The 19547-nt window shown below is 40.1% G+C and overlaps 1 protein-coding gene and 1 long non-coding RNA gene across 2 annotated transcripts in view; one reads left to right on the top strand and one right to left on the bottom strand.

Annotated features, from left to right (window-relative positions):
* rars1 (arginyl-tRNA synthetase 1) overlaps positions 1-19547 on the top strand; it is a 35800-nt gene that overhangs the window by 9001 nt on the left and 7252 nt on the right. Inside the window, exons 8-13 of the mRNA XM_044370751.1 lie at positions 437-566; positions 3283-3387; positions 3918-4096; positions 5540-5649; positions 9577-9682; positions 17412-17584. Of these exons, the coding sequence (XP_044226686.1) occupies positions 437-566; positions 3283-3387; positions 3918-4096; positions 5540-5649; positions 9577-9682; positions 17412-17584 (803 nt within the window). The remainder of the gene's footprint in view (positions 1-436; positions 567-3282; positions 3388-3917; positions 4097-5539; positions 5650-9576; positions 9683-17411; positions 17585-19547) is intronic.
* On the bottom strand, positions 9850-11122 carry LOC122995476. Its single transcript, XR_006406795.1, has 2 exons — positions 11082-11122; positions 9850-10577 (listed from the first exon to the last, which is right to left on the bottom strand). It is a non-coding gene; the product is annotated as an uncharacterized LOC122995476 (long non-coding RNA).

Here is a 19547-nt window from a genome sequence, read left to right on the forward strand (position 1 = left end):
AATAATCGTCACATTGAGCGATAGTGAAAATAATCCTCAGTTGCAGCCTTAAATTCCTGCACAGTTGTTTGCATCTTGTGTGTTCAAATCTATATCTGAAGAGTCATCTATCATAGTTTTTATTGCATGCGAAGTTCACAGAAGGGAAAATAGTTTTAATGAGTAATGGAACAATGAAAGAGAAACTTTTGACCGTTAATGTGAGTTATAAAAATAGTAAAGGAGAATATTCTGTGCTGTTAAAGCTCTTTGCAGCCGTAATATTGTCTGAATCCTTTCTGCTGTCGTCCTCCCTCATTTCTCTCCACACCTCATTTACTAACATCATCCTCCCTTCTCTTATTTGCTTTATTGTCTTTCTCTCTCTCTCTCTCTCTGCCCACATCTTCCCCTCATTTTTCCTCCTCCTCCTCCTCCTCCTCTCTCCCTGCATCAGGAGTCTAAGAAGCGCTTCGACGAGGAGGAGGACTTTAAGAAGCGAGCGTACCAGTGTGTCGTCAGACTGCAGAGCAAAGAGCCCGACTTCATCAAAGCCTGGAACCTCATCTGTGACGTTTCCAGGGGAGGTAGACTGGATATGATTTTTATCTGTGTGTGTGTGTGTGTGTGAGACTACATGAAGGAATAATCCACCTTAAAAACCATCCACAGCTTTCTTCTGTGACACCACATGCTATTTCTGGTAGTTTATTAGCAGCAGATTGTTCAGTGAAGGAAATATATCATAGAAAATTTGTCTCAGAGACCAGTTTTTACACCATTTACATGCACTTAAGTAACCAGAGGACTGTTTCACAAAGATAGACTTAGATATACTGTTAGATATAACAGATAGACGTCTAAATTCATCCGTTGCACAAAGCAGTTTAGTTCTTAAGTAGGACTACGGTACAATGAATTCTGGGTAAATTAAGACCTTTTTGAAAACAAAAAAAAAAATGGCCGACCTAGTGACCGCATCCAACTGCTCAGCTCCGTTTACACCAGCAGAAAATATGTGTCTTCTGGAGGAATTCAACAGTTACAAGGACATTTTACTTGGAAAATTTAGTGAAGAAAGTAAAAATAAAAATAAAAAATAAAAAAAAAAATCTGATGTGGAAATAAATTTCAGCAACAGTGAAGATTGTTAATCCCACAGTTGAGATATAAAAACATGAAACAAGACACAAAGAAAGAAATGTTTTCCTCTTTTTTTTTTTTTTTACTACTACTGGTCAGTTGGTGTCACTGATTGTTACCATGGTAACATGAGTCTTAGGCCTGAGTTAGCCTGGGGGGTAAGGTATCTAATTTTTTTGGCTTTATTTTTGTGATATAGTCTAAATTGCATTAGAATAATCTATGAGCAAAATGAAGACTGGTCTAACGCTACACCTTTGTGAAACCGGCACCAGGTTATTGTGAATCCACGTTTACATGCAGCAGATCAGTAACCAGACTTCTCTAAACCCACGATGATTTTAATTTTATTAGTGATAGTGACTTTCCTGTTGGCACAAAAGTGTGTGAATTTAACAAGTACTCAAATATTCAGTAGTAGTAACTCAACTAACTTCTACAGGCTACTTTGTTTTAGTTTCTGCTTTAGTCAAACTTTGGATGGAATTATTTTAAATACGAGGACAAATTGCCCTGTGTAATCTCTCTCTTAGTTTCACTGTCTGCAGTCTTTTGCTACGCACGATTAGGAGGCTGCTCACGTGTGTACATGGCAGATAAATCGGGGTTCTTCAGGAGAAGTCTCGCTGGGGAAACCAGGTTTCTCTAATCCCTCACACTGATTACAGAAACCAGGTTTCTTGTTTACATGGCAGTTAACAAAATCTGCTTAATCCACAGTTACTTAAATACATGTAAACGCACTGATTGTGTTTCAGAAAATAGACCAGAATGCAGCAACTGAACTGTTTTGAATTATCTTGACTTGTTGTTGTTACTATGACTACTAATCTGTAATGACAATCTGAAATTTGCAGCTTCGGGTGCATTCTTAAGGGTTGTTGTAAAGCTGGGCATACTCTAAAATCCAATCTTAGTCCTTTTTTTTTAACAGTTTGTTTGATTTTATTTACTAAAATCTCTGTAAACGGTGTCCTCTCGCTGTCCAACCACCAAAATCCAGACGAGAGTAGCTCTGAGTTTATGTTAATATGTTCATCTGAGTCGCCTTCAGTTATCACTGAGCAGTCTCAGCAATGAAGGTTAACAGCAGGACTCCCTCAAAACTTGGTATTTCATCCGGGGGGGGGGGGGGGGGGGGTCAGGGGCAGTGCTTTGCGTGATGCGTGTTCTAATCTCATCAGCTCGCGTCAGGGTCATCTTGTCACTTTTCGAATAAGCCAGCGACCTAAAAATATGTTTATTAATCTAATCTTTGCCTTAATCTCAACATTAAACCTACAGGAGATCTCACACCTAAATGTAACTTCAGAGATAATTTTTAAAAAGTTTTTGTGATCATCAGTTTACGAAGATTTTTTGCTCCATCATAACATAATACTGGGAGATATGTACAACTAAGTAATGCTAAAATATCTCATGGACTAAACTATGTCCGATAAAACTAGTCCATACTTTGCCACTCAGTCCTACTTCTCATTTTCATCAAACCAAAATAATTCAGGATGCACACAGGTTATGATATATAATAGTAGCCTACAATAAAACTAAGTGCACTCCGCCTTCCTCACTTACCTTCTTCTATTGCCAGGGGTTGGATACCTCTTCTCAGGTGACATAGCACGGGGTTCCACACCAAAAAGGTTTCTGTTTGATCTATTTGAGGGACCTTAGCATGGAAAAGTTTGGGAACTCCACACCAAACTACATTTCAGTTGCTATGTTGCAACTCCTTGGGTCTCATAATGTGGATATATTAGTGTTTGTCATTAAAAGTAACTGTCTTACATCGAGATGTTCAGCCCATGTGGGCTTACAAGGCTTCCATGTACACAGATGTAAGACCAAATAAACAAATTATAGGAATACTTTAACAGAATATTATGTATATATTCATATATGACATACATCTGCACAAATAACCTCTCATATTGAATGTGTGTATGACATTTTTGTGTAATACCATCATTATTATGGAAAGCATGATAAGCAACTGACATTTATATATAAATTAACTTCTGAAACCAAACCTCTGACCTGACAACGTATCACTAAAACAACCTTTTAAAACAAACTTTTGTAACTTTTCATGTGTTAAATCAGTTTTAGGCTTTTTTTTCCATTGTTTTCTAACGTGAATGTTGCTTGTTTGCGTTTCAGAGTTTCAGAGGGTTTACGACTGCCTGGAAGTCCGGCTTATTGAGAGAGGAGAATCGTACTACCAGGACATGATGACGGAGGTGGTGAAGGAGTTTGAGCAGAGAGGTCAGTGTGCAGCAGGTCAAAGTGGGAACATCTGGACACTCAGGACCTCTTAGGAAGAGAGAGAGAGAGGAGTGGCAGAAGAAGTTATTATACAAACTGAAGTGAAACCTGCTTCTCAAATGGATTTCAGGAAAACTAGAAAAGTTTAAAATGTATTGAGGCTTAAGAATTGAAGTCCTTGTTGTCTCTGTGTGATATTTGATGTGTTTCTTTGGATATTGTTGCTATTTGAAGCATTTTTGCATCAATATTCTTACATTCTTTGATTCATTGCAGTCTGCAGTTACCTGACTTGACCACCAGGGGGCAATATTGTCTCATAAATATCTTCTATCAAATCCTAACTGTCTTTATTTTTTTTTTTTTGAGAGGGTTATTTCTTTTCACTCTCCATTCCCTCTTTTTCTGCATCTCCTTTTTCTTTTTTTTCCTCTCCAATGATTCTCCAACCTACATGATTATTGTCTTTTTTGTGATGACCATCATTTTATCATTTTCCTCTCTCTCATCCATCTATCCATCCCCTGTAGGCCTGATGGAGCTGGACGAGGGTCGTAAGATCGTCTTCGCCCCGGGTCAGTCCATCCCCCTCACCATCGTCAAGTCTGATGGCGGCTACACCTACGACACGTCGGACCTCGCGGCCCTGCGCCAGCGAATCTTCCAGGAGAAAGCCGACATCATCATCTACGTCACGGACAGCGGACAGGTGGGTGGAGAGAGAGATAATGTGGATGTTCAGATAGAAGAGATTAAAAACAGAAACCGAAGAAAAATATACCAACAGTTAAAATCTGAAGTGTTCAGTCCTGTTCTTCAAGAAGCAGAAACTTCTGATCTTTCTTTCAAGGGTGAAGGAGGAGAACAGCATGGAGGTCAAACAGTTGATTAATACCTTAATACATTTGTACCGTGCAGGAATAAAATGTATTATTCTAGAGACAGCTGTGCTCTAGTCCATGCAGGAGTTTCTGTAGCACACTGGAAGGCTGCAGTAGAAGAAGAAAACAGGAAAACCTGGTCGTGATGGTTTTAGGAGAGACTCGACAGCCGAAGGCGGCGGTAGACATGTTTTCGGTAGCTTTGCTAGCTTGTGTAGCTGCGTTTCTTTTATTGTTGTAGCAAACCTCCCCTCCAAAATTTGACATATTCACAATGACTCTTCATCATAGATCAATTAATAGAAATATCCCTCAAATTCTTTAATGTGTGAATCTGTCGAGCAAATCCAACTCTGATCAGAAATATTAATAATTAAGACCCAGCTCAATGCCAATATAGAAAAAACACAACAAATGTAATTTGTCAGTCAGTGTGTTTCAGAAGCAGGCAGAAGAGAAATTGATTTGTTTAGCGGTCCAACAGACCAACAGGCCAATCATCAACAAGGAGCTGCACACTCTCCACCGCGATGTTTCAGATTTTGAAGTACGAGCCGGATCCAAGTATGTTTGCAGAGCTCGGAGCGAGAAGCACGCAACACGCCTTATACTTTACTAGAAGAGAAGAAGGCGGTGGTGGCGTAAAGGTTAGAGAAGTGAGCTTGTGACCGGAAGGATACATCTGGGTGGGAAAAGTGAAAAAGCAGCACTTGCCCCTCCCTCATTACCACCACTGAGGTGCCCTTGAGCAAGACCCTTAACCTAAAAACTGCTCCAGTGGAGCTGCTCAGCTTCCAGGTGTGAATGTGATCAGTGCAATCCTGCCAGTGAAACTTCACTGAATAAATAAAGGTTTTCAAATTTTCCCCCACACACTCGCGCTGCAGCAGGCAGTAGAGAAAAGAAAGGATCTGCGTTTGATCAAGTTTATTCTAGTTGACACCAAACTATTAAAATATTCCTGAATTGACCTCTCTAGTCTGAAAAATAAAGCCGGTGTCTGTGGTCATGTGTCGAAACTTTAAGAAATCACTAAAGGACTTGATATACTCTGAAATTAACACAGACATGGATGCATTCGTGCACACAGCTCTGTCTATACGTGTGTGTGTGTGTGTGTGTGTGTGACTGGTCAGGAAGCAGTTTAGTTCCAGGCAGCAGTGACATATAGAAAGTCCTGTCCTTATCTGGAAAAATGACCATGGCATTTATGTTATATGTCACTGATCGTGTGTGTGTGTGTGTGTGTGTGTGTGCGTTTTCACTCGCAGGCCACACACTTCCAGGTGGTGTTTGCTGCGGCTCAGATGATTGGCTGGTACAACCCCCAGGTGACCCGGGTGGAGCACGCAGGCTTCGGAGTGGTGTTGGGAGAAGACAAGTGAGTTAAAACACACAGATGTGACTCTTTGTGACATCACTGCAAACCAAAACACCAGAATTTTGTCTGGAAAAAAAAAAATCCACAGAGAGTCGACTAAACTCAGCTGCTGACCGACGACATGACCTCCCTGAACTCCAGAGCGCTGAGAACAAATTTATGAGCTTAGATATTTTAGATCCATAATAAAGCATCAAAAAATCAATAAAAAAATTTATAAATACAGTTCAGTTTTTAACTAGGTACACAGAAAAACAATAGAAAAGCAGTTATGCCCAACAAAACTCCACATGAGAAAGACAGAAATGCAACAAACTGAAATATTTAGCGTCAATAGTCACAAAAGTTCTAGTATCTTATATCACGCTAATTCCAAAGTTGTAGGCGCTTATAAATTAAATCTACAGCAGCTATATTTAGCTATATGAAGACTGGAAACGGGGGTAAATGTACACCGTCTCTGAAGCTCATTATTAGGGACCGAGCGCACAAACGCCATCTCCTCCGAGGGCGTTAATGGTATCTGCTTCAAACTTTAATACATGACTTATGACACTATGCTGAAAAAAAGTTGTTAAAAACTTTGTAATAACTCAAACGGTTTGGATTTAATAAGCCCTGAAAGTTGCAGTGCCACATCACACCTTATAATGTAAAGTAATGGGGAGGCATGAGCTTTGTGTCAGACAGACGCTTCTGACGTCTAAACTATAAGTCTGACCACTTCCAAACTGTATCAATGGATTCCCCACGAAATTTCCTACTAAAATATGATTTTTTATGTAAGATTTGGCCAAAGTCATGGGATTTATGAGGAGATTTCACAAAAAGTGGACTCTAAAATCCTCCTCTCCAAATGCTCCTGATGATGTCACTCCCTCAGTGCTGTGAAACATTCCGCAATACACACTCATTATAAAATCACAGGAGGAGCAAGAAAAGACTTTAAAACTCACACTCTAATATCTCAAAAACAGTAAAAGATAGAAAAAACATGTAAATTCAAGATTTGTAGGTCAAAGTCTCATCACTCATTTAAAGTTCAAATGAAGTCTGTATCTAAAACTATGTGGAAGCAGTAAATGTTCAAAAAGACGTGGGTTCACTCACACTCTCCATTCAAATGAGTATTTTTCTGTGTCCAGCTGCAGTTACTTATTATCTCTACACACCTGACAGTACACGTCAATCAAACTTTGGAGCACTTTAAAAGCACACCACACTTGTGAGAAATATCCCTCATTTTTAAAAAGCAAAATGATCTGATCCCGACGGGCCAGAGTGCGAGGTCCCGACCGACGCTGCTTGCAGCTTTAATTAACGTTAAATCTCGTTTAATGATCTTGACGGACGTTGGTTCTACATAATCTGACAGTCTAGTCTGAACTCCTCCATCCTCCGTCTTGTGGTCTTAAAACTCTGTCAAAATCTTGTTTCAACTCACGAGTTGTTTTAGTTCATATTGAGCTCATTAGTTGTAAAGTTGTGTTTTATCAAACTGCACACAGAAAACTGAGGGCAAGGTTGTATCATTCTATCATAGGAGGTCCTGTAAGGCTGCAACCAACTATTATTTTCAATATCAATTATTTTCTTTAATCATCTATTGATTGTTCAGTGTATAAAATGTTAGGAAATAGTGAAAACTGCAGATCATTCTTCTCTAAAGTTAACATATTTAGATGGGGTCACTGGGGGCCCTAGTAAATTTTTGCCCCGGGTCCCCACAGGAGGTTAATAGTTGGTGTGTTATTATTTAGAGGATCTGGTGTTTACTGTGGCGACTGTGCGTCACTCCGACACTGAACTCAACCCTGCGAGTATCAAAGGAACCAACGTTACAGACTAATAATAGTTTAACTCGACTCCAAATCACTGTCATCAGAGCAGCGTCTCAGACGTCTCCACCGTCACACTATAATCATCTGGATGTCCTTCACGGTATCTTTATCACCTCTGCTACATGTTTTTATTACATTTATTATCGGACATAAAGCCAGTATTCTACTACACGGCTTCCATTGACAAAGAAGGAAAATATACAGACGACACAGAGATGTTATTGCTCAGCATGTGAGGAGCAGATTAGTTCTTCCCGCCTTCCTGTCCAATTTCTTCTCCTCCTCGTCCTTCCTCTTCTTGTCCTCCTCCCCCCTTCACCCCTTTTATCTTCTCCTCCTTCACCTTCTTCTTCATCTTCTCCTTCAACTCCTCATTGCTTTCTTTTTTTCGCCGTCTTTGGTTTGCAGTTCTTCTCACCATCTTCCTCCTCCTCGTTCTCCTTCGCCTCCTTCTCCTCGTCTTTCCCCTACTTTTCCTTTTTATAAGTCTTCTTCTCCTTCTCTTCCTCCTCATCCTCCCGGTCGTTCTCATTCTCCTCCTTCTTCTTCTCCTTTTTCTGAAATTCTTCTCCTTTTCTTCCTCCTCAAATTCCTTCTCCTCTCTTTTTCTACTTCTCTTTTTTCTAAATCTTTCTCTCTTCCTCCTCATCCTCCCTGTCTGTCTCGTTTTCCTTTTTCTTGTCCTTCATTTCCTTCTACTTCTCCTGTTCCTAATTCTTCTCCTCCTTCATCTCTTCCTCTACAAATCCTCCTCATCCTCCGCCTTCTCCTCATTCTTCTAATTCTTCTCTTCCTCCTTCCCTTTCCCCTCATCCTCCATCGTTCTCCTTATCCTCCTCCTTCCCCTGCTTCTTCTACTTATCCTTTTCTAATTCTTCCTCTCCTTCTCTTCCTCCTCAAATTCCTCCTCATCCTTCCTGCCTTTCTTGTCCTTCATTTCCTTCTACTTCTCCATTTCTTAATTCTTCTTCTTCTCCTCCTTCTTGTCCTTCGACTTCTCCTGTTTCTATTTCTTCTCCTCCTCCATAAATTCACCTTCTCATCCTTCTTCTGCTCATTCCTCTAATTCTTCTCCTTCTCTTCCTCCTTCCCTTTCACCCCATCCTCCATCATTCTCCTCCTTCCCCTGCTTCTTCTACTTATCCTTTTCTAATTCCTCATTTCCTTCTCTTCTCCACAAATTCCTCCACATCCTCCCTGTTGTTCTCCTTCTACTCCTCATCCTTCATCTTCCTCTCCTTCCTCTTGCTCCTCTCCCTCCCCTACTTCCCCTCCGTTTCCTCTTGTTTGTGTAATCCAAACAAAAAGCAGACAAAATGATGAAGCACATCATTTGTTTTCAACTGGGACGTTTTGTATATTTTTAACTGCCACGATCCCAGTTTGCCGTCCCAGTTGAAGCGTTCGCACTGACAGGTTCAGGACAGGATGTTCCTTTCCTGGAGTATTATTTATTTCCTGTTTATAGTAAGCAGTGATTACTGTGTGGCTGATAGGTGAGCACGCTCTATAATTTGAACACTATCTGTCACGCTGTTGTTTTTTCCTAATCAATCGTCCAGAGAAGAAGAGCTGGGCGCAGGCAGGGGGTTGACGTTACGCTTCGCAGAGGCCGTAACTAAGTGCTGCTAAACGCCCCGCGGTAACCTGAGGGGGCGTAAATTGGCCCCACAATGTCTGAGCTACTCCAAACTCCATTAGAAATTTATCATGGTGTTTTCATAATTGCTCATCCAGACAATAAGAGCTTAACGCAGCCACGGGGGGAGCTGTTAAAGCTGCGAGTAAACAGGGAAGAAAAGGGGGGGTTATTAAATGTCTGGCTCGTGTTCTGCTTGTAACGCTCATCTGATTTGCCTGATTGTATAAAACGTCTGGCCTGAGGCGTCGGCAAGCTTGATGTAATCTAATAGTTTGCTGTCATGATAATTATTGCCGACCTCAGTACCTGTTGGAAAGTTCTGTTTCTCTGTCAGGCTTTCCAACCCGCTCCCAGCACTAAAACTCTGCGCCGTCTCGTAATCGAGTGTTTTGTTTCCCAGCTGGTGTGTTTCAGGCATTCATGTGTTTGTTTCCTGATGCTCAGGAAGAAGTTTAAGACTCGGTCCGGAGACACGGTGAGGCTGATGGACCTGCTGGAGGAGGGACTGAAGAGATCCATGGACAAACTGAAAGAGAAGGAGAGAGACAAGGTGAGAAAGTCAGAATTTACTGTAGAAATGAGGGCTGAACACACAGACCTGATACACATCTCCTTAGATTCGGAGTGACTTACACTTTTCAAGGCTATAAATATCTCTGATGTCCCAATAAATGGATAATCGTCAATAAATCCCCTTTGAAGATTTTTATTTTTTTAAAGAGATGTTCCTAATAACTGCAGACGTTACCTCATAATCATCACATTTTAAGCTTTCTTTAGTGTCAAAGTAATCCAGTTTTTTAACTCTCTTAACTGTCCAAACTTGTTCGCTTATCATGTTAAAAATTGAGTTTGTGGTTGAGTTTAACTTGCAAAAAATGTGAAAATGTATCACCAAAATAATCCTATAAACCTCTTACTAAACTGGCAGCCATGATGATGATGCTGATGATGATGATATGGGGAACAGAAGTTTGTTTGGGTTATATATTTTTATTTTAGTTGATTGCAGCATCATGTTTAAACTCTTGTCTGTTCATGACTGTACGACAGCTCTGAAGTTTAGTTTGTACCTCGTTCATAAATTGATGAATGGCACTAATTTTCTTAAATCTGGCCTGTTGTCATTCATATAAAGCCACAGCCTCTTTGTTCATTGATCTGTTGTGTTATGTTTCAACAATTTAAAAAAAAAAAAAAAAAAAAGAGAAAGAAAATGCTCCGACATGGGACAAATGACTGTTTAACAAGAGGAAATGGAAATAATTGAAAAGCAGGAAGTATTAATAACCTTAAAGTGGAAATAAACAAAATTCAATACCTGAAATACAAGCTGGAAGTTTCCAGTTTCACTTTATAACGTTCAGTCATTCAGCTCCGTCTCTGCTCTGTTGTCCTGACTTTTCATCGAGCGCCACCAAGAGGTCGAACAAGAAAACAAACTTCTGCACCGACAGTCGGTATGAGGAGAGTAAAAATAAAAATTAATCTGCAACTATTTTTGAAATTGAATATAGTTTCAGTCAAATATTTACTGGTTTCAGCTCCTCAAATGTGATGATTTAATACTCTTCTTTGTTATACTGTATGTGATATAACCGTTGACTCTGTGAAATTAACCGAACAACAGACATTTTTCACTATTGTTTGATATTTATAGACAAAATGATGAGAGAAAATAATCAGCAGATTAATGATAACGAAAATAATCGTAAATTGCAGCACTAATCTCAGAACAGTAAACTCGGCAGCTACACATTTCTCTGTTCTGTATTTCTCTGTTTAGCATCTTCAGGTTATGCTAACCCATTGTTGCTAACTTTGGAGCTAACCCTCTTTACTTTTCCAGCATTTTAGGAAACAACAGACGTGACTTTTTAGCATTTATTAACTGACAAACTGTAGTCTGTACTGTACATTTACTGCCAGACTGACAACTTACTACTAACCTTTTCCTCTGCTCCGCTCGCATCCACCGTCACTTCTCTGCCCTTCGCTCTTTCCCGGTCGCTACGCAAACATACTCCTTAACGGAGCCACGCGACTAGTGGTTTCCCAGGCAACGACACAGACGTTAAATCACGTACCGGAACAGCGCTGCTCAGAGACTCCCAAACGCTGTCGATTTCCGAATAAATGGATATTCATTCGGATATCAAATATTAAAAAATATTTTTGTGGCCTGGCGGGGGTTCTCGTTGTGTCATTATGGAGAAACACAGATTCAGTAACCGTTGGGTACGTTCAGTAAACGTTCAGTACGTTCAGTAAACGTTGAGTTCAGTTAGATCCAGCAGTCTCCGTTAGGTTGGGCGAGTTCAAAGTTGTGAAAACAACGGGGGTGTTTTGAATACACCCCCGTTGTTTTCACAGGTAATTAGTTAGTCTGTCCCTCCCGCCGCAGGAAATAATGGATTACTCCTGCAAAGCTGTTGATGTAGCACTTTTCTCCTTATGAAAATAACACGGAGATTATTCGACCAATGAGAATTTAGTCAGATGAGAGCATATCGACCAACTAATCGACCAGTCGACCAGCAAACTACAACCCTAAAACATACACTCTTCTTGTTACACACACAGCACGCGCAGCAGCGCACAAACATGCAAAAGGTAACAAATAAAAGGATTACAATGTGAAAGATAATTATTGTGTATATTAATATATTTTTAAAAAATGCAAATCATAATGCTTAGTCATAATATTTATCAGAATTAACTAATCACAGTAATAACGAATTAAATTGTTTAATTATTTCAAATCGTGGCAAAACGTAGGTATTTAAACAGACGGATCAGACACAGATCGACTTTCCTGCTGCATCAATACATGATGACATGAGGAACATATGAGGAAATAAACGAAGTGAAAACAATGATTAAACTAAAGAAGGAAATAAATCAGCACAGCTTCCAGCTGCTGCCAGCAGCAGGATCAGCACCTTGGAGAGCTGATCAAGTCCTGATAACTGTGTTGATGATTCTTCACATCATTAAAATTAATTATTTAATTTTTGAACAATATTTAACAAATATTCTTTAATATTTTTGAGATTACAGTGATCAGGTTTCCATACTTTCAGCAATTAAAACCCTTCTGATTTGACGTGTTACTCCATGACTGAACAAAACGGTTTTAAAGAAACCAAAGCTGTAATTAAAAAAATAAACCTTTTCAAAAACCAAACGAAGATACATTTGCGACAAATTAATGAACAGGACCTTAAACTGGTGGTCTGGGGCTGACCACGGGAGGGTTCAGGAGCAGCAGTGTGCTCGTTATGGATGGTGCACTTTCACTTTACGCACGAGCAGATCCGTTGCCTTTGCAGAGAAGAGCTCCTTCTTACTACTTGGCAAACGCGCCGTCATAATAGCAATCCGCCAAGGTGCACTTGGCTCTTAAAGGGAATGGGAGATGATACTGTGATTTGTTTATTGCATGTTACACCAAAAACACACCTATGATTAATTAGGAGACTATGGACAACCCCTTTGAACCATGCGCCTGGCACTGAGACCATTTTTCCACCGTTAAAATAGCAAAAGAGGATTTGGACACACCCTCAATGCAATTGCGCCATGATCGTTAAAATAGGGCCCTAAGTGTTTTTAATGCTTTAAATGGCTTCGGTGGATATTTAACTCTATATTAAAACTCTCTGAGGTGTTTTATTTCTGGTCATCTTACAGCTGTTTCATATTCAATCATCTGCAGGAGATCTGATTTATTTTACTGATTTCTCCTCAGAATAATTAATAAAACTTAATGCAGAGACCCTCCTCTGTTACAGCTCACTGGAATCACTTCTGAAACTTATTCCAGCTTGTATAGGAAATATTTTATATAAGTATTACGTGTCAAATGTTTGATAAGCAGCCGTTTAATCAGAGGGACATCATCCAGTGAGCGGCTCATTATTTGCGGGTTTGGCTTCACCCTGACGAGGCTTATTTTACAGTAATGACCGTCTCCCTCTACAGCAGCCGTTATTCTGCTCTCATCCTGCACAAGCCGAACCCAAACCTTCCAAAACATTTCCCTTCTCATCTGCGGAGCTCTGAGGACGACACGACTGCGTGCGGTCTCTCTCAAACACTCGTTTTTTATTCTTCTCTTTCTCTCCCCCGTCTTTTCATCATCATCCTCTTTTTCTTCCTGCATCTCGTGTGTGTGAGCTCGAAGCTTTTTCTGAGTGTTTGTTTTCGCTTTTCATCTCTGAAAAGTCTCTGAAAAGTCAGACAAACTGAACCATTTGGATGTGGATCATACTTAAGTTATAATCATTGGCCGATAGCACCGAATAGACTTTGTTTAACTCAGAAAATCATAAAACTTTAAGACAACTTCAAGCTTTGTCATCATGTGGGGACAAACACAAGTTCACTCCAACTTTTGGAACTTCCTGATGTAATTTTTTTCTTTTGACTTATAAGTTGATGATATTTTTGGATTTATTTAGATTAAACAGATGATGATGATCAGCTGTGAGTCCAGTTTCCTTCAGCAAACATGTAGGAAACGTGGGCAGAACAGACTTCGACCTCATGTTTGACTTAGAAAGTTTTTTGTTTTGTTGTGAGAATAAATCAGGCAAATAAAAGGCGACAGAATCTGAGGCTGCAGTGTTGAGATTTAGACCGTTTAACGTGGGAGTTAAGAAGCGGAGAAGTGGTTTAAGTTTAAAAGAACAGGCCGTGACACTGTTTAACATCTGGCATCATAACAGGATGAAAATCACAGAAAATCACATAAAGCAGAATATGTCCTGTTTTTAAAAATGTAGCCATTAGGGGTGTGCCAGAATACAAACACATTATTCAGCAAAGCACAAATAATGGGTTTTATACGAATATTTGTTTCATACAAATATTTCAAAAATTATTTATTGGGGGTGTTCCCCAGAGATAAAGCTGAGCTACTGACACAAGCAAAGTGCTTCCAAGAGACTCTCCATGACCTGTTGTTCCCCTTCTCCTTTCCACAAAGTTAGGTTGTAAAAAATAGGCAATAAATGAAAAGTGCAAAGCAAGAATCACCTTTGAAGTTCCTCCCTACACGTTATACGCTGTGCTGTCTCTGTCTTATGGGTGTATAAATAGGTAGAGGTCTGTCTGCAATGAGGCAATGAGTAAAGTTTTAGCTCAGTAATCAGCGCAGTTGTCTATGATCTGAGAGACTCCAGTTCAAGACCTGTTGAGGGGACCTCCTTCATAAAGTAGTTTATTCATGAACACTTATTGTAACACTTTAATTTTCTAAAATTAAAAGTGTCATAAAAACAAAAACAGGATTTTTAAGCCTCTTTGCACTTTTATTCGAATACAAATACAGATACAAATAATTTTGCTGCCTCAACAAATACAGATACAAATATAAATGCTGGGATCTGCTAATAAAGCAAGATCTCAGAGAAATTAAAATTTTGACCTGATTTTGACCAAATTTCCAGTCCTTCCAGTAGTTGTTTCAGAGCAATGGATTGTCAAACCATCCTTGAAGCCTTTTTGCTACTGTGGCAAAAAAAAAAAAGTCAATGTTCAATCACATTTTTTTTGTTTGGTTACTGAGATTCCTGTGAGTCTGAAGTTGTTTATGTTCCCTGATTTTTAAGGTATAAAATCATCAGTCAGGGAACTGTTATGTTATGTCTTCCAGGGAAGTTTTGATGAGTATGTTTTGTATTTTCTCTCACAAATTACACACAGTTGCGATCCTCCTTCTACAACGCGAGTGGTCCATCACCGGCTCCTGTGCAGCTCAACTAGACCTTGTTAGAAGAAGAGACGTGAACAGGAAGTGTTATTTTTCACCTCCTGACCTCCAGATTATTCCATCTATTTACAAGCCTTTTCTTCCCTCCCAGAGTTAGCATTAGCTGCTGCTGTTCACACAGAGGCTTTTCTGTTCATTTAAGTGTAGGTGTCTGCATTTGCTGATGTTTAAGTGTCTGAAATTAAACTTGCAGGAGGATAAAAAAGAACAGACAGAGAGAACCTGACCTGGTTAAGTTTTATCTGGAACATGTGATGCAGTGTAAACAGGCAGTGACTTCCAGTTGAACTGTACTGATTTTTTTTTTTTTTTTTTTTTATTGCTGGGAAGGTTGTGGGAAACCGGTGCCAGCGCAGTTTCCCTGCAGGCCCTTCTGCTCTGGCACTATGCTCTCTAGTCTGGGTCGGTGCCCACGTCTACCATCTGCTAACCCAGCCTCATTAATACCAACCCCAACCCCGGCCTCCATCAACCTCCGCCTGCACCGCTAACACTAAAGATTTGTTTTCTGCCGTTGTGTTGTTTTATACTCCGTTGTGTTGCTTCTGTTCTTCTCTCTCGCCTTGATTTTTGTTTTGTTTTTTGTCTCCTATACTTTTTATATCCTGTTATGGTCTGTAATTTCCTGCCTCGTCCTGTTATTCTCCCGTCCTGTTGTGTCACGCTGCATCCTGCTGTCTTTACGGCCTCAACTGACAAATATTTAAGTTCATTTATAATTATTAGGGACGTCCTGATGAACTCGTTCTGGCCCTGATCACGATACAGAGTCCGATCCGATGCTTCTGACCAGGGCTGCAGCTAAAAACGTATTTTCATTATTGATTTAATCTGCTGATTTTCTCGTCTCAACAACAATATTCAGTTCACTATCACGTATGACTAAGAGAAGTATCAATAGCCACTGATTTTTCTGTCATAACTGCGACTTGGTTGTTTCACCATTTGTCAGTCTCAGTGAACTCAGATGAGAGGAGCTGATTCACTGGAATAAAGCCGAACTGTTTCATCTTTAGAAAGCAGCCAAATGATACAAAAAGTTGCCCAAATGATCTGCAACCTGCCCGAAATGTATTTTTACCTTTTTTTTTTTTTTTTTTACTGAATTAAATAAAAAGTAGCTCAATTGGGAATCTGGAAACAATTAAACAGCGGTGTTACAGAGTGGAGGTTCCTCCTTCACAAAGGTGGAGTTCAGACACAAACCCGACAGTAGTAGAGTTTTGTCATCTTAACTGGTAACAGTGACAGTCAGTGTTTGCTAAAAATGAGAAGCTGCTGGCTGGATGTTTTTGTAGAGAAAGAGAGAATTCAGGGTCAATAAGATTACTGATGTTCCCAAATCAAAACTAATTAGACATCTTTGAGGTGCAAATGTTGAAAGGTAAACATCCAGGAAATAAAGATCGATATAAAGGTTTGTCTCTTTTATAAGCCTCCTTCAATTTTAGTCTGTCTTAAAACAACAGTCAAGAGCTCAAATGAATATTAAACATGTTTTTCTTGCTGTAATCGTTCCTCCTGTTCATACTGACCATTAGAAGATCCCTTCATAATGACCTTACAATGGAAGTGATGGAGGACAAAATCCACAGTCCTCCTTCTGTGCAAAAATGTATTTAAAAGTTTATCTGAAGCTAATATGAAGCTTCAGTGTCCAAATGAGTCAAATCAAGTAGATATCTTTCAACGTTACAGTCTCAACTTTTTGCCAAAATTATGCAGTGCTAAACTCAGTCTATACATGACGTAATGCTAATATGCTATCTTTAGTTTGTTAACATGCTTACATCAGCATACAAGCTAAATGTTAGCATCATGTTTCCATGCAAACTGTATGCATGTTAAGACTCTAACATGATAAATGTTACGTGTTAAATGTTTGTATGTGAACACTGTACACATATAAACAAAACAAAAAGCTAACATGCTAAATGCATTCTAAATGTTAGCATGTTAACATAACTAGGTAGGCAATAAAGCTAACATTAGCATGCTAACTCCTCTACTCAACTCTTTTTTTGAGCCGTCCAAATGAGTCAAATCAAGTAGATATCTTTCAACGTTACAGTCTTTTTATTTCCTCTCGTTTGTCCTGCTTCATCCCGTCATGTCACCTCGTTCCCTCCCTGACTTATTCTCTGCTTTACTGGAATTTTTTGTTTTTCCCAAATCAAATCTTTTATCATAAAACCTTCTGCATAATAAACTGCCTGTGGTATCAAACATGTATCAACATACAGATTCAGGGGGAAGGCTACGACTTGATGAGTCAGTTTAATCTTTGCCTGAAGTCAGTAAATTAGATTCATTATTCGATTAAATTCAACCCACTGGTTTTACTGTTAGGAGCATAAGGTGAAGTACCGCCTGCAATAATTACAAGCTGATAATAGCTGCAGTTATCACAGTTTTTAATGCCTTTAAAGAGTGTTGTCAGAGGGAGGAGGAAGGGGTGGTGGTGGGGAAAGATTTTCAGCTCCATATTTTTCTGTTTCTGCAGGTTCTGACCCCGGAGGAGCTAATTAAAGCCCAGAGGTCCGTCGCTTTTGGCTGCATCAAATATGCCGACCTCTCCCACAACCGCATCAACGACTACGTCTTCTCGTTTGACAAGATGCTGGACGACCGGGGCAACACCGCTGCGTACCTCCTCTACGCCTTCACCCGCATCAGGTGAGGATCCTGTTCAATACCAAGATGTTCATTTTTTCCAGCCAAATACATTTTGTAACTGCAATAAAAAAAACAACATGGCAGCAACATGAATCTGACACCAAAATATATATCGTCACAACTGTTGTATGGGAGTTTTTCTACTTGCGCAGTGGACAAACAGGCAGACAAAGCTGAAATGTGCAACTTGTTGATGTTTGGTTTTTTTTGTGTTTGTCTTCGTTAGCGGTTTGGCTCTAGAGATAACAGCAGGTTATGGGTCCAGCACTTTGGTCAGAAGTCAAATATCTTGACTCCTGTTAGCTTGATCGGCATAAAATTTTGTGCAAATGAGGATTAAAGCTGCTGATTTTTTGCTTTTAGTGCCGTCAAATGTAGCGTTTGTCCATTTAGTTGGTGATGAGACAGTTCTAAAAATACTCTTTACTTCAGTTTAAGGTTCATGCTAAAATAGCGTTTAGCGTCCTCGCATGTAGGAAACAACTTATAGCTTTAAATATGAATATTAATGAGGAAGATAAAGGCACGACCAGTTTGCTGTGTTTAGATTGATAAAAGCACTTTGTTTTTGGAATAAACTTCCATGTTGTTTTTTCTCTACTTTCACATATTACACGTTTTTTTTTTTTAAATGCTTTTTATGTTTGCAAACCAGCTCTTTCCTCATCTTACCCCGACCGACAGACACGAGGGTTGTTTTTCATTCTTCTTATCAAAAACAACAGCAAGAAAGTGACTGTAGACATCTCCCAAAATGTCAAACTACTCCTTTAAAACACAACTGAGCCTAAATCCAGCTCAGACTGATGAAAGCTGAGCCTCACAGTGAACAGCTGAGCCATCCATGCAGCAGATAAACCCTTTTAATTCCCCCCTCTTCAAAAACTAAAGATCTAAGACTAGTAAAGTTGTCAGTTCGTTTTGAATCCATCCAACAGTTTTACTCCCTGTCGCGTGAGGAACATGTGTGACTACAGACGTGCATGTGTGTGTGTTTCCTGCTGTCTGCCTTGATGTTTCAGGTGTGTGTAATTATGTTACAGAAGTTAAAACTTGGACACGTGACTCTGAGTCTTTCCACAAAGTGATGAAGAAGACTGCGTTCAGGCCGTCTGTCTTATAACACAAGATGCTTGATGCTGCTCAGAAATATGAACCCCAGCAGGCCGGTGAGCTCGACCGCTCCCTCTGGGACCCTGAAAATATCTGGAAAGTTAAATTGAGTTCCTCCGACACATTCCTCCCTCGTCTCCACTCCGTCCTGGCACAGTACCTCCCACCAGTACCAGTACACTTTCATTACTCGTATCAGATCAGCCTTGTGGACCCAGGAGGGGGCTTGTTGCAAGGGATTAGTCTTTGGGGTGTTTTCAGTCAGCGAGACCCAATTATTAGACCTCTTATCCGTGTATCAAGTGACCGTCTCCTGGCTGCAGAGAGTGCTGCGTTGATCCCCTTCCTCTCCTGCTTTCCCAGAGGTGTGAGGAGGAGGAGGAGGAGGAGGAGGAGGAGGACATGGCACATCATCATGAAACACAATTTGGGGTTTGTTCGGTGGGAGGGGCGGGTGGATACCAGCAGAGTTCATACTTGAAGGCTTCAGTTGACTCGTCTGCCAGTGTGCCAGCAATCACTAGTCTCCGAAAAACAAGAGCAGCGGATTGATATGGACAACTTCTTCATCGTTCAGTTCGTCTGTGGACCGCCATCTCCTACATCAGGGGCGAAAATCTGATATCAGTTTTTGGTGGGGTCGATTGATGAAATTTTCCTGATGGGGACACCGAGAGCAGTGCTGTAACTCTGCTAACTGAACGCTCTGTCGCCCTGCCAGCTAAGAAACACTACGCTGCGTCGCCAGCTTCTCTCATTGACTTGAAGGAGGCAGCGGATCAAACCATTGTGAGGCAAAGGGTGGGGGTCGCGATCTTTTGAAACATAAAAACGTGCTATTAAGTGTCTA

The sequence above is a fragment of the Thunnus albacares genome, chromosome 13, assembly GCF_914725855.1.
Source record: "Thunnus albacares chromosome 13, fThuAlb1.1, whole genome shotgun sequence".
NCBI classification, from domain to species: Eukaryota; Metazoa; Chordata; class Actinopteri; order Scombriformes; family Scombridae; genus Thunnus; species Thunnus albacares.